General features: G+C 44.7%; 1 protein-coding gene across 1 annotated transcript in view; it reads right to left on the bottom strand.

Moving 5' to 3' along the window:
• LOC134585326 (probable G-protein coupled receptor 142) overlaps positions 1–11,643 on the bottom strand; it is a 32,382-nt gene extending 20,739 nt beyond the window's left edge. The window contains exon 1 of the mRNA XM_063440736.1: positions 11,505–11,643. Within this exon, the coding sequence (XP_063296806.1) occupies positions 11,505–11,643 (139 nt within the window). The remainder of the gene's footprint in view (positions 1–11,504) is intronic.
• Between the last annotated feature and the right edge of the window lie 4,402 nt (positions 11,644–16,045).

The raw sequence follows: 16,045 nt of genomic DNA, 5'->3' as shown, positions 1-16,045 counted from the left end.
CGAAGCTCTGAGACATCAGCAGGAATGATGACTTCAGAGGTGAGAAAGTCACTCACATTTTAAAGTGGCCAAACCCACCGGCTCTCCATCTGCCTAATGTGCTTCGCTGAAAAGAACTAGACAGAGCATCAAGCCATCTTCTTGTTCTCCGGTTCTGAAGGTCGTGGACTGGACACCACCAGGTCCTTTATGCTTTTATAATAACACAGAGGATGGGACTGAAATCTTATGGTCCACAGTTTCATGAATTATCTCCCCAGTCCCACCAGTATATAGTTGAGGAGATGGAGGCAGTTGCCCACCTGTATACTGAACACCCAAATCCTTGAACTTGGGGGGTAGATGATAGGGGAAGTGCTCTCTCTCCATCGTAAATAGAGGATTGTGGGTACCCATGCCATGTTTTAAAAAAGTGATACTTGTTCTTTTTCAGTTTGCCCACTGCTGGCAGCATGAAGATTTTCACATCTCGATCTCAAGGCATGCCAAGCTGCAAGCCCAGGATGAGCTCCTCAACTTAGCTCATGAAGTTGGTGGAAACATTCAAGGCTTAATGTGTCAAACTGTGTTTCAATAACGTACACCGCAACACCGCTGATTGTGACCCAGTATTCCTACTAGAGTACTTAAGGGTTAGCCTGTGTGAATTTAGCCATTTGCACTTAGTGACGGGCCAAGTGTTAGATTTTCTCCAACTAACCTGTAATGTACATCGCCATGGTCAAGTGTCCAAATGCAGTGTTGGTTGTATGTGGCATTATACTGAGATACGGCTTCATGGAACGGTACATCCGCATGAATTCAAGGTCCCTCTGCTATTCAAACTAGGACATTGATGTCTGTCAGTGCATCAAGGGGGGCTGTAGTTCAGATACGAAGAATCGCAAACTTCAGCCATTATTGAATTAAGGCCTTGATTTGATATCGCTGGAAACGTTTTTCAAATGATTTAATATTTTTGGATAAACCTTTAAAATATATATTTTTTAAAAAAATATTAAAATATAAAAAATATATATATTAAATATATTATAAGTATGTTTCAATATTAAAGTAGGTTTCCAAATATTAAATCATTTCAAAAGCTTTTACAAAAATGTTAAATTAAGGTATAAAATGGAACCACATGTGCACCTATATATCCTGCAGGTCCTTCTCCAGTTAAAGGGAAATCTCACCAGCCTACTGTAGACACAGACAAATGGACCATTTCCGTGGTCTTCACTGCTGTGCGTGGCATTAGGACACGTACACAACATTCCACAGTCTCTGTGTTATCCAATGGGGCCCTGAAACATGCATTTAGTATAAGACGCTGTGAGATCATTATATACTATGGGCATGGAAGTTGCAAGGAATTTAGAAGTTGAAGTTCTCTTGGCATAACTCCTTCGGTGCGGTTTTCTCTGGTTCACAGTTAAAAGCCCCTGAGAGCAATTCTTACAGGTTTTAATAAGGGACGTGTTTCCTGGGTGAGGGGATAAATCATCCGGCTCATTTATTCTGTCATTTCAGCTGGGTTTTTCTAACCCCCCCCCGTCCGAAAACATTTTATCAGCATCTCATAAAGGAATTAGGGCTAATGAGCTAATTAGCGGGTATCGTTCACGTAATCAGCCCACAGCAATCAGCTGCACGTTACCGCAGCAATGAGGCCGGATACGATTAGAGGATAATTACTCCGTTTTTTCTCAAGTATGCTACACACAGAGAGAGAGGTAGCCAGGCTGCCCGATGCACAGATTGCAAAAATGATTGCAATAAACAGCATTGGTCCAAGCTTGAGAGTCGAGGAGCTTTCTTTATTAACACCATATCAGGTCCGTCTTAGCTGTGGGGGTGTCAGAGTTACAGATTGGGGTATTGAGCTTTATTATAGTCTAGATTGGATTTATAGTTTACAAAGGGACAAATATTTCTATTCAGTTAATTACCGACTATGCGGTTAAACGGGCAGAATGAGCAGAGATAAGAAAAGGTCGATGACCTCAGTAAATGTACATTCTAGAAATAGGAATTAAAACCCGACATAAAGCCCACCTACAGTAAACTTTATATATTTATTGCTCTTCCCTCTCCCCCTGCTCTCATTCTCCATACACTCTCCCCATACTCGCACTCTCCCCCTACTCTCATTCTCCATACACTCTCCCCATACTCTCATTCTCCATGCACTCTCCCCCTGCTCTCATTCTCCATACACTCTCCCCCTGCTCTCATTCTCCACGCACTCTCCCCTTGCTCTCATTCTCCATACACTCTCCCCCTGCTCTCATTCTCCACGCACTCCCCCCTTGCTCTAATTCTCCATACACTCTCCCCCTGCTCTCATTCTCCATTGTACACTCTCCCCATACTCTCATTCTCCATGCACTCTCCCCCTGCTCTCATTCTCCATACACTCTCCCCATACTCTCATTCTCCATGCACTCTCCCCCTGCTCTCATTCTCCACGCACTCTCCCCCTGCTCTCATTCTCCACGCACTCTCCCCCTGCTCTCATTCTCCACGCACTCTCCCTTTGCTCTCATTCTCCACGCACTCTCCCCCTGGTCTCATTCTCCACGCACTCTCCCCTTGCTCTCATTCTCCACGCACTCTCCCCCTGCTCTCATTCTCTATGCACTCTCCCCCTGCTCTCATTCTCCCCCACTCTCCCCTTGCTCTCATTCTCCATGCACTCTCCCCCTGCTCTCATTCTCCACGCACTCTCCCCCTGCTCTCATTCTCCAGATAAGAGCAGGGGAGAGTGCGTGGAGATTCTCCACGCACTCTCCCTGCTCTTATCCTCCACGCACTCTCCCCTTGCTCTCATTCTCCACGCACTCTCCCCCTGCTCTCATTCTCCATACACTCTCCCCCTGCTCTCATTCTCCATGCACTCTCCCCTTGTTCTCATTCTACACGCACTCTCCCCCTGCTCTCATTCTCCACGCACTCTCCCCTTGCTCTCATTCTCCACGCACTCTCCCCTTGCTCTCATTCTCCACGCACTCTCCCCCTGCTCTCATTCTCCATACACTCTCCCCCTGCTCTCATTCTCCATGCACTCTCCCCCTGCTATCATTCTCCATGCACTCTCCCCCTGCTCTCATTCTCCATACACTCTCCCCCTGCTCTCATTCTCCATGCACTCTCCCCATACTATCATTCTCCATGCACTATCCCCCTGCTCTCACTCTCCATGCACTCTCCCCTGCTCTCATTTTCCATGCACTCTCCCCATACTCTCATTCTCCATGCACTCTCCCATTGCTCTCATTTTCCATGCACTCTCCCCCTGCTCTCATTCTCCATGCACTCCCCATACTCTCATTCTCCACGCACTCTCCCCATACTCTCATTCTCAACGCACTCTCCCCCTGCTCTCATTCTCCATGCACTCTCCCCCTGCTCTCATTCTCCATGCACTCTCCCCCTGCTCTCATTCTCCACGCACTCTCCCCTTGCTCTCATTCTCCACACACTTTCACTCTGCTCTCATTCTCCACACCCTCTCCCCCTGCTCTCATTCTCCATTTACTCTCCTTGCTCTCATTCTCCAACCACTCTCCCCCTGCTCTCACTCTCCACGCACTCTCCCCTTGCTCTCATTTTCCATGTACTCTCCCCCTGCTCTCATTCTCCACGCACTCTCCCCCTGCTCTCATTCTCCACGCACTCTCCCCCTGCTCTCATTCTCCATGCACTCTCCCCATGCTCTTATTTTCCATGCACTCTCCCCCTGCTCTCATTCTCCACGCCCTCTCCCCTTGCTCTCATTCTCCATGCACTCTCCCCCTGCTCTTATTTTCCATGCACTCTCCCCCTGCTCTCATTCTCCACGCACTCTCCCCCTGCTCTCATTCTCCATGCACTCTCCCCATGCTCTTATTTTCCATGCACTCTCCCCCTGCTCTCATTCTCCACGCCCTCTCCCCTTGCTCTCATTCTCCATGCACTCTCCCCCTGCTCTCATTCTCCATGCACTCTCCCCCTGCTCTCACTCTCCATACACTCTCCCCCTGCTCTCATTCTCCACAAACTCTCCCCCTGCTCTCATTCTCCATGCACTGTCCCCCTGCTCTCATTGTCTACGCACTCTCCCCCTGCTCTCATTCTCTACGCACTCTCCCCCTGCTCTCATTCTCCATGCAATCTCCCCCTGCTCTCATTCTCCATGCACTCTCCCCCTGCTCTCATTCTCCATGCACTCTCCCCCTGCTCTCATTCTCCATGCACTCCCCATACTCTCATTCTCCATGCACTCTCCCCTTGCTCTCATTCTCCATGCACTCTCCCCTGCTCTCATTCTCCACGCACTCTCCCCCTGCTCTCATTTTCCATGCATTCTCCCCCTGCTCTCATTCTCCACGCACTCTCCCCTTGCTCTCATTCTCCACGCACTCTCCCCTTGCTCTCATTCTCCACGCACTTTCACCCTGCTCTCATTCTCCACACCCTCTCCCCCTGCTCTCATTCTCCATTTACTCTCCTTGCTCTCATTCTCCACGCACTCTCCCATTGCTCTCATTCTCCATGCACTATCCCCCTGCTCTCCCTCTCCATGCACTCTCCCCCTGCTCTCATTCTCCACGCACTCTCCCCCTGCACGCACTCTCCACGCACTCTCCCCCTGCTCTCATTCTCCACGCACTCGCCCATTGCCTTCATTCTCCATGCACTTTCCCCCTGCTCTCATTCTCCACACCCTCTCCCCCTGCTCTCATTCTCCATTTACTCTCCTTGCTCTCATTCTCCAACCACTCTCCCCCTGCTCTCACTCTCCACGCACTCTCCCCTTGCTCTCATTTTCCATGTACTCTCCCCCTGCTCTTATTTTCCATGCACTCTCCCCCTGCTCTCATTCTCCACGCACTCTCCCCCTGCTCTCATTCTCCATGCACTCTCCCCATGCTCTTATTTTCCATGCACTCTCCCCCTGCTCTCATTCTCCACGCCCTCTCCCCTTGCTCTCATTCTCCATGCACTCTCCCCCTGCTCTCATTCTCCATGCACTCTCGCCCTGCTCTCATTCTCCATGCACTCCCCATACTCTCATTCTCCATGCACTCTCCCCTTGCTCTCATTCTCCATGCACTCTCCCCTGCTCTCATTCTCCACGCACTCTCCCCCTGCTCTCATTTTCCACGCACTCTCCCCCTGCTCTCATTTTCCATGCACTCTCCCCCTGCTCTCATTCTCCACGCACTCTCCCCTTGCTCTCATTCTCCACGCACTTTCACCCTGCTCTCATTCTCCACACCCTCTCCCCCTGCTCTCATTCTCCATTTACTCTCCTTGCTCTCATTCTCCACGCACTCTCCCATTGCTCTCATTCTCCATGCACTATCCCCCTGCTCTCACTCTCCATGCACTCTCCCCCTGCTCTCATTCTCCACGCACTCTCCCCCTGCACGCACTCTCCACGCACTCTCCCCCTGCTCTCATTCTCCACGCCCTCTCCCCTTGCTCTCATTCTCCATGCACTCTCCCCCTGCTCTCATTCTCCACGCCCTCTCCCCTTGCTCTCATTCTCCATGCACTCTCCCCCTGCTCTCATTCTCCACGCCCTCTCCCCTTGCTCTCATTCTCCATGCACTCTCCCCCTGCTCTTATTTTCCATGCACTCTCCCCCTGCTCTCATTCTCCACGCACTCTCCCCCTGCTCTCATTCTCCATGCACTCTCCCCATGCTCTTATTTTCCATGCACTCTCCCCCTGCTCTCATTCTCCACGCCCTCTCCCCTTGCTCTCATTCTCCATGCACTCTCCCCCTGCTCTTATTTTCCATGCACTCTCCCCTTGCTCTCATTCTCCATGCACTCTCCCCCTGCTCTTATTTTCCATGCACTCTCCCCCTGCTCTCATTCTCCACGCACTCTCCCCCTGCTCTCATTCTCCATGCACTCTCCCCCTGCTCTCATTCTCCATGCACTCTCCCCCTGTTCTGGAGTTTCGCAAAACTGCACAGGATCTCACTAGTGAGAAAACACTAAAGTTTCCTGGGCCTCAGCTTAGTGGGATATTTGAATACTTTGAGTGATTTAGTGAAGTTGTTCCAGTCATCGTCAGAATTAACCTAGCACAAACACACAAACACACAAACTGCTGCACATCCACCAAAAAAACAACAACCTGGAAATCAATCTTCTACATTTTGAAAGCATAATAATGATTATCTAATTACACCGGCCTTTTATCATCCTAAGAGGTAGCAAAGTGCATTCTCCTGAAAGTATACAGATCCTGTACTGACAAGAAGATATTTCTAGTAACCACTCAACAGTAGTCATTGTATGACATTACGATGAAAAGACCAGCTGATCTGTGAATCTGAGTCTTGAACATGATCTAGTTGGCACATTAACCAAACGAGCTATCACACCTCCAGAATGCTTTATTTCACTGACGTCCCGTACAGTCAGACTCAGCCGTTCAGGCGGGGTCTACACTCCCGATATATCTGTAATAGTGAGCGCCTATAACAAAACCCCTTTTTTCTACACTCCCTATGTGTCTGTCACTGACTCCAGGATGCATGCGCGATGGACTGATTGCATTTCCCCTAAAATCAGTTTGCGCTCGCTGTGATGCTTGGAGAGCTATGCATTATGGGTGCTTGATTATTACCGGAAAACATTATAAGCCTTAATAATTAATAATTAGAACTTGATGAGCGTTTAGCAATTCGCCTCATTTTAGCTGTGTGTTTGCGCACAGAGATTCCTGTTTATTCTGGGTTAATCTGTTTTGCAATTCTAATAACCAAGCAAATAACAGGAAGTTTTAGTAAATGCTTTTAAATCCAGATATGTTAATGAAACCAAACAGTTACTTGAATAAGCGACAAAAATGTTTTGGTTATTCTTAACCCCTTCTTCACAACCAGGCAGAACCTTTTGTTTGAAAAAGTATTAGCATAACAATATTCTTTTAAAAATGGGATGCGTTGCTAGCACATAAACATATAAAAGAACGGCAATTTGTATATCCATTGCTTTTAAAACAGAGACAATTTTTTATCATTTATCCTTTATAAACGTTTTGGGGAAGGAAATCTTTAGACAATGTACAATACTCGTTATCTCGCTATATTGAAAAAATAATCTGAAATGGCAATATAAAATACAGGATGGTAAGACAAAAATAGATAAATAAAAATGGCCAAATAGCCTTCTAATAGGTATTTGTAAGGACCTGATGACATTAGTAGCAGTACAGCTTGCGAAATATAGCAACTCCCTCTAATTAATTCAAGGAATTGAAGGGGCGATTTTATAGAAATCTAAATTGTGGAACAAATATTTTTGTTAGGCATGCATAGCAAAACTTTTTATAAATATTGTATTAAAGAATTAACAAAATACTCCTTACTGTGATTCTGCATTTTTGTTTTCATTCATACCCAAAGGTGCCATCAAATAAACTGCTCTTAAAGGGACACTATAGGCACCCAGAGCACTTCAGCTGATTGAAGTGGTCTAGGTGCTTTGTCACAGGCCCCAAATCCTGCAATAGCAATTATTGTAGTTTTTTTTATAATTGCAATAATTAGTAACAATTTTGTTTTCCGGGCACTTTAGTTTCCCTTTAATGATAAAGAACTGTTTATTAGTCCATACGGACGACTTCCATCACACGCTCAGAAAGCGAACTACTTTTTTACTAATTTCATAAACCCCTGGAAATTGCTTTAGGTTGGGTTGGGTATCCTGTGGGGTGCAAAGCTCCTACAGCTTTTCATGGTAGTGTAGCTATATGAGATAAGGCTATGTACTAGATGAACATCAATCTGTAATTTCCCAAGTATTTAATACGACATAATTAACCTAAAACAAATCAAACTGGTATTGATATAATATATAAGTAGATAGAGCTCATTGTGGAGCAAATAAGGGCAAATTCCATTAAAAGTCAAGTTTTTATACTTCTAAGGTCAATAAAACGATTACCATTAAGTTAGGCAATAATAACATAATATTAAATATTTTGATATTATTAATGAAAGCTAACGCTTTATGTTAAAACCGATGGATTGTGTATATTTTGGATTTCAGTTTAGATGGCATTGAGCTATGGGTAACATCCATAATGTTATACACTAAACTTGTGAAAATTGACAAAATCATTTTAGGCAACAACACACAAACTGGAGCAATTCTGCCACATACCCCTTATAAATTCTTAGTCCGGGTTAGTGATTAACCCTGATGGTCCACAACCTCCGAGATGCCAAGAATTACTAGTGACTGAGCTCGAACGTCAAGAATTCAGAAGTTTGCGAATAGTAGAGACTGGTAGTAGAGGAGACACTGGTGGCAGCTAGTTTGAGAAGGCCCCTTTTAATTCTAGTAATAATATTCTCTTTGACTATTTATTGAGTTGAATTCGCTGTAGAAATGTTAGCACAATGGAAAAGATACGTAATTGTAGACTGAACATGAAAGACTTGATTGTTCTTTTACAAATATAGAGTTTTGGCCTCCCGTGGGTTCTCTCCCCTCCAAGCCAATGTCGCTTTCCTCTTCTTGGTCTGAAGAGTTTTGCCTAGAACCATCCTCAGCTATTCCCTCTACTGTCCTCGTTTTCATGTTCTGGTCATTTACACTAGCAGGGTTATTCACTAGAGTGAGAATTCTGGAAAATGTCTCTCAGTCAGCTTTGCTTTACGTCTGGTTTCTTTGGCCTTTAATATAAAAAAAAAAAAAAAATCCCAGTAAATTCTCTCTTTAGTGAATAACCCTGGAAGTTTCACGTGATAGAGTCCCAATCTCAGCTCACCTGCAGAAGCAATGATTTACAATTCTCAATAGATGGCACACTCCCCCAGTTAATCTACCACCTGGGTCAAACTGAACGAGATGCTACAGCTACATGCATGACTAAAGACCACATTCAAAGTACCGCCATACCGTAATTCTCTCCTCTATTCCGTGCTTGCAGGACGGATCCCATTAGATACCTGGGAAGGTCTCATTTCAAGACTTAAAGATGGATTCTAAATAAAAATAAACAGCTGGGAGCAGATTAGCTGCTAGATCAGCTCTGGCAGAAACTTAGTCAACAGACGATATTCTCCCCTTGTATCAAGTCATTACCAACGTTCATGACAACAAGCAGATGGGCAGATTAACTGCTACGATTCATGATAGATTGATATCATTCCACTCTGGATCCAATGGCTAGATCACACAAACACTGCAAACTTTCCTTCTACCCTTTCTGCTTCTTCCTGTACCCCAAAAGACTATAATTTGCTGTTCCAGACTATGTTTCCCCTTTCACCCCACTCCCCTATGTGTGTGCCAGCCAGCACCACTCTTTCCCTTGCCCATTGGCCGCTTCAGAGAGCTGGAGTAATCAGACACCGCCAGCAGGAGTTTCCTCTACGTGCCCTGGAACTCCAGCTCGACCATAGTCAGCACCCAGCCCCGGTCAAGTTTGCCCCTTAGTTTCGAATCCTTTCCAAAACATAAGCATGGAGCTTTTTGGAGGGAACCTACAATCCATTACAGCTAGAGCTCCTGTTAAAAGACTGGGAATTGGCACCCGCCGCAAGGAATTATTTTTGGTTAAAACCTTTGTAGCGGCCGGCTAAAACTTTAGCCTGGTGGCATCTGGACAATACCCCATGGATCCGAGCGCTATTGTCACGGCTTACCTTGGTGGGAGTCCAGTGTGCAGAGATATGCTCACCCTTGCAATTAAACACAGGCCAAGGTGGTCAGGGAAGAACTCACCTGGCCTGTGAGTCTGTGCACGGGGGCTGTTCAGGATAACCAGGTCGAAGTACAGACAAGGACTAGAGCAGGAGAATAGTCGTGGGTAAGCCAGTGGTCAGAGGATGCCAGAATTCAGGATAAACAAGAACAAAGCCCAGGTCAGAAGCCGAAAACTAACAGGACAACAGGAACTCGAAATAACAGGAACCAGAGTCATTGAACTGACACTGCCTTTTGGGAGAGGCAGTGTTATATACCGAGCTAACGGACATCAGCTTCAGGTGTGCGAGAATATTGGAGCAGCCACAGATAACGGCCAGCCCCCAGTGCTGGATACAAGGCAAGATTGGACTATGGGCAATACTAGAACTGTAAGGTGGCTCTGAGGAGAAACAACAGGCCCAGGACCGCAAAGTACCCAGGTTCAAATCCCTTGTTGGGCACTTCTGGGGCGACCTCGTCTTGCAGTCTGGATGTCGCGGCGAGAACCGTGACAGTTATTTTCACGGAATGGGCACACGGATCAGACCTTCCCAAAATCATATCATATATCCACAATGTTGTTTCATGGATATTTTAGCTTTTTTTTTTCCATGTTGCGCTCTCTGTATCAAGGAGATAATTAGTTTAACAGAGAGCTGACACAAATTTCTCCTAGAAAAAGAGATGCCTGGGTGGACTTACTGTATGTTGAATAGAGACCTCATGCTGGGGTTCTGTGTATATAAACCTGTGCCCATTTTCAATAAATCCAGTTGTTTTACCCTTCATCAAGTCTTGATTGATGTTATATTATAGCACTAGAAAAAGTGCAGAGGTGGGCTACAAAATTAATAAAAGGAATGGAACAGATCAGCTATGAAGAAAGGTTAACAAATTTAAACCTCTTTAGTTTAGAAAAACGTCGCCTGAGAGGGGATATGATAACATTATACAAATATATTCAGGCCAATACAAACCATTGTGTGGAAATCTATTCACAAACTTTACATAGGACACAAGGTTTGGACTGGAAGAAAGAAGATTTAATCTAAGGCAAAGGAAAAGTTTTTTTTTTTACTGTAAGAACAATCAGGATGTGGAATTCTCTGCCTGAAGAAGTGGTTTTATCAGAGTCCATACAGATGTTCAAACAGCTACCAGATGCATACTTGCAAAAACAGAATATTCAAGGATATAATCTTTCAATGTAGGGTAATAACTGCTTGATCCAAGGATAAATCTGACTGCCATTCTGGGGTCAAGAAGGAATTTTTTTCCTAGTTTGTTGCAAAATTGGAAGCGCTTCAAACTGGGTTTTTTTTTGCCTTCTTTTGGATCAACAGCAAATAACAAATGTGAGGAAGGCTGAACTTGATGGACGCAAGTCTCTTTTCAGCAATGTAACTATGTAACTATGTAACTATGTAACTGTGTTTGGGTAAGGGAGAGCTATAATCACTTATCCTTAGCCTTATCCTTAGCCTTGTGGGATTTGGGAATTACACTTATCCTTAGCCTTGTGGGATTTGGGAATTATCTACAACGGAGGTACAATTTTGGGTTCAGGAGCTGCGTTACAGAATTTGAAAATATTACAACTATAGCAATGGCACTACAATTTTGCTTGTATAGGTCTATACATTTATTTCACTGTGATGTGTTTTTTTCCCCAATATGTTTATTTTCATCTTTTTAACTTCCGCTCTGTGTTAGGTAACAATGTATTGCTCATCTAGTTCTCAAAGCCGGTTGGTGTTTTTGAGATGGTGTTACCATATGACTGTTTACATGTGTTAGTTCTTTACAAGGAGAATTTACCTGGGAGCCCAAAGCAGAGCAGAACACTGTAATATATAATAGGAATAATCCCCAGCACGCACGGGGAGCGCTCGGAATCGTCCCCTGGCTTTCCATTCCCTACTGGGGGAAATTCGCTGACGTTCTGCGGAAGGATCATTTTCATCCGGCATCAGAATTGTCCAACTGGAAAGACATAAAATTAGGAATGTTATGTATTGGGTAAAAAAAAAAAAAAAACAACAAACCATGATAGCATGATTTTGGCATAGATTTTTTCATTAAAAAACATTTACCGATTTTTTTTCTTTTCTTTTTAATTCTTTATTTTTCGTTGTGCAGGTGGGTACAGAATTTCAACAGTTTGCCACAACAGCATATACATATGCCAATACATACACGTTGGCATGATTGATTGCACATTTTAGTTATTACATTTTTAACAAGCATCTAAGCTCCAGCCTATAGTAGCAGTATTTAAATAGCACAGGATAGATGTCTGACTGGTGTGCCTTAGTGTCTGTGTGTATGGTAACCGTGGATGTCTGGTTGTTCCAGAATGTGTGTGGTCTTGACTTATATGTGCGAGGGGAGTATCCCCTGTGATGGGGCTCAACTTCGTCTATGCTTGGGTTCGTGAATTTGGGGGCCCTCGCTGTGAGGCCAATAGACCAGCTAAGATTGTGTGAGGGACTTGAGGGATGTAGAATAGTAGGACCGCTCAGAAAATGTTGTTGTGTCGCATTAGAGGCTATTAGTTAGAAGAGGTTGCTCATGCCCTATCCGGTGTTCTAGTCTCCTAGGCTGTGCAGTTACGTGTGACAGTAGGCTCCTAGCACTAGTGATGAAGTACGCCTCTGCCGTTTCCCACGGGTGTTGTTGTGGTGCAGAGGCGGGGGTTAGGGGCTGGTTTGTCTGCGGACTAACTCCGCTTAGCAGGAGGATTAAGTAGAAAGGTACACATTAAAACTTTGTGGGATCTTAAGATCCAAACGAAAATAACCTAAGTATAACCATAAACATTTAACCAGGTAGTATGGTGCTAAGCACCATTGAGTCGGCTACCTTTAGAGAATTAAGCTGTTTGGTGGTAAGTCCTATACCGATTTTTAAATAATATATATACAGTCAGGTCCATAAATATTGGGACATTGACACAATTCTAATCTTTTTGGCTCTATACACCACCACAATGGATTTGAAATGAAATGAACAAGATGTGCTTTAACTGCAGACTTTCAGCTTTAATTTGAGGGTATTTACATCCAAATCAGGTGAACGGTGTAGGAATTACAACAGTTTGTATATATGCCTCCCACTTTTCAAGGGACCAAAAGTAATGGGACAATTGGCTGCTCAGCTGTTCCATGGCCAGGTGTGTGTTATTCCCTCATTATCCCATTTAAAAGGAGCTGATAAAAGGTCCAGAGCTCATTTCAAGTGTGCTATTTGCATTTGGAATCTGTTGCTGTCAGCTCTCAATACGAGATCCAAAGAGCTGTCACTATCAGTGAAGCAAGCCATCAATAGGCTGAAAAAACAAAACAAACCCATCAGAGAGATAGCAAAAACATTAGGTGTGGCCAAATAAACTGTTTGGAACATCCTTAAAAAGAAAGAACGCACCTTTGAGCTCAGCAACACCAAAAGACCCGGAAGACCAGGGAAAACAACTGTGGTGGATGACCGAAGAATTCTTTCCCTGGTGAAGAAAACACCCTTCACAACAGTTGGCCAGATCAAGAACACTCTCCAGGAGGTAGGTATATGTGTGTCAAAGTCAACAATCAAGAGAAGACTTCACCAGAGTGAATACAGAGGGTTCACCACAAGATGTAAACCATTGGTGAGCCTCAAAAACAGGAAGGCCAGATTAGAGTTTGCCAAACAACATCTAAAAAAGCCTTCACAGTTCTGGAACAACATCCTATGGACAGATGAGACCAAGATCAACTTGTAACAGAGTGATGGGAAGAGAAGAGTATGGAGAAGGAAAGGAACTGGTCATGATCCAAAGCATACCACCTCATCAGTGAAGCATGATGGTGGTAGTGTCATGGCGTAGGGGAATGTATGGCTGCCAATGGAACTGGTTCTCTTGTATTTATTGATGATGTGACTGCTGACAAAAGCAGCAGGATGAACTCTGAAGTGTTTCGGGCAATATTATCTGCTCATATTCAGCCAAATGCTTCAGAACTCATTGGACGGCGCTTCACAGTGCAGATGGACAATGACCCGAAGCATACTGCAAAAGCAACCAAAGAGTTTTTTAAGGGAAAGAAGTGGAATGTTATGGAATGGCCAAGTCAATCACCTGACCTGAATCCGATTGAGCGTGCATTTCACTTGATGAAGACAAAACTGAAGGGAAAATGCCCCAAGAACAAGCAGGAACTGAAGACAGTTGCAGTAGAGGCCTGGCAGAGCATCACCAGGGATGAAACCCAGCGTCTGGTGATGTCTATGCGTTCCAGACTTCAGTCTGTAATTGACTGCAAAGGATTTGCAACCATGTATTAAAAAGTGAAAGTTTGATTTATGACTGTTAATCTGTCCCATTACTTTTGGTCCCTTAAGAAGTGGGAGGCACATATACAAACTGTTCTAATTCCTACACCGTTCACCTGATTTGGATGTAAATACCCTCAAATTAAAGCTGAACGTCTGCAGTTAAAGCACATCTTGTTTGTTTCATTTCAAACCCATTGTGTTGGTGTATAGAGCCAAAAAGATTAGAATTGTGTCGATGTCCCAATATTTATGGACCTGACTGCTAGTACTAGGGGTGGAATTGTCCTCCAGCTCAGCCAGTAGGAGACCCTAGGAGAGGTTTGTACCTTTCATTGTGTGATTTGTGAAATGTCTTTTTGTGCATACCTACTAACCAACATTGTGCATTGCATTTCAGCTGTATCAGCCTAGAGACGGGATGGCTAACCGTATCACTCGGGTTTGTTAGTTGAATACTTTTTCCATGATGCACATGCAGTAAACAAGTTTTTTCTGAGTGTCGTAGAAAATGTAGTCCACAGACAGGCTGGTGCCAAGGATAACCACCACTGGTCTAGAACATAGTGTGTTTTTTGTTTTTTTTATTAAAGGGACATTATAGTCACTAAACAACTTTAGCTTAATTAAAGGACCACTCTAGGAACCCGGACCACTTCAGCTAGATTTAACACTTTTTTATATAAACATAGCAGTTTCAGAGAAACTGCTATGTTTATACAAGGGTTAAGCCAGCCTCTAAATCCTCTAGTGGCTGTCTCACTGACAGCCGCTAGAGGCGCTTGCGTGATTCTCACTGTGAAAATCACAGTGAGAGCACCCAAGCGTCCATAGGAAAGCATTATGAATGCTTTCCTATGCGACCGGCTGAATGCGCGCGCAGCTCTTGCCGCGCATGCGCATTCAGCCGAAAGGGAGGATCGGAGGCGGAGAGGAGGAGGAGAGCTCCCCGCCCGGCGCTGGAATAAAGGTAAGTTTTAACCCTTTCCTCTCCCCAGAACCGGGCGGGAGGGGGTCCCTGAGGGTGGGGGCACCCTCAGGGCACTATAGTGCCAGGAAAATGAGTATGTTTTCCTGGCACTATAGTGGTCCTTTAAGTAGTTTTGGTTTATAGGTCATGCCCCCGCAGTCTCAGTGCACAATTCTCTGCCATTTAGGAGTTAAATCCCTTTGTTTATACAGCCCTAGTCACACCTGCCTGCATGTGACTTACACAGCCTTCCTAAATACTTCCTGTAAAGAAACATCTAATGTTTACACTTCCTTTATATCACATTCTGTTTAATTTAGAATTTATTTTCACTTGCTTTGTTAATAACTAGCTACAGCCTGCATAATCCTCCTGTGTATGATTAAAGTTCAATTTACAGAGTAAGAGATAAAAACTTCTAACGCAAGATAACATCAGATTGAAAATGAAACCATATTTTTTTTCACACAGGCTGTGTCAGTCATAGGCAGGGGAGGTGTGGCTAGGGCTGCATAAAGAGAAACAAAGTGATTTAACTCATAAATGGCAGAGACATGAGCAGTGAGACTGCAACAACATTATTTATACACCAAAACTTTATTAAGCTTGAAGGGACACTATAGTCACCTGAACAACTACAGCTTATTGAATTTGTTCAGGTGAGATCTATAGCTCCCTGCAGGCAATCTAATGTAAACACTGTATTTTCAGAGAAAATACAGTGTTTACATTGATTGATAGGAATACCTCCAGTGGCCGTCACTCAGACGGCCACCAGAGGGACTTCCTATCATGTAAGGCCCTAAAAAGGCCCTGTACACGTCAGACGTATTCAGATACGTCTGACGTGTGCAGGAGAGAGAAGGCACTGTGCGCGCGCCTTCTCTCTCTAGCCTGTCAGAGAGGAGAGGGGGCGGGCAAAGACCGTGAGCTGAGCTGTCAGTCAGCTCAGCTCGCGGCCGCACACACCGCGCGCATGCGCGGTAGTACGCTCAGGACGCCCTCTGAAGTATGTGCGCATGTGTGGCGAAGCCCGGCGCTGGAACCAGGTAAGTAAAATCATCTGCCTGGAGAGTCCCTT

The sequence above is a fragment of the Pelobates fuscus genome, unplaced genomic scaffold, assembly GCF_036172605.1.
Source record: "Pelobates fuscus isolate aPelFus1 unplaced genomic scaffold, aPelFus1.pri H_4, whole genome shotgun sequence".
NCBI classification, from domain to species: domain Eukaryota; kingdom Metazoa; phylum Chordata; class Amphibia; order Anura; family Pelobatidae; genus Pelobates; species Pelobates fuscus.
The sequence above is the reverse complement of the archived record's forward strand: the minus strand, read 5'-3'. Positions and strand labels throughout refer to the sequence as shown.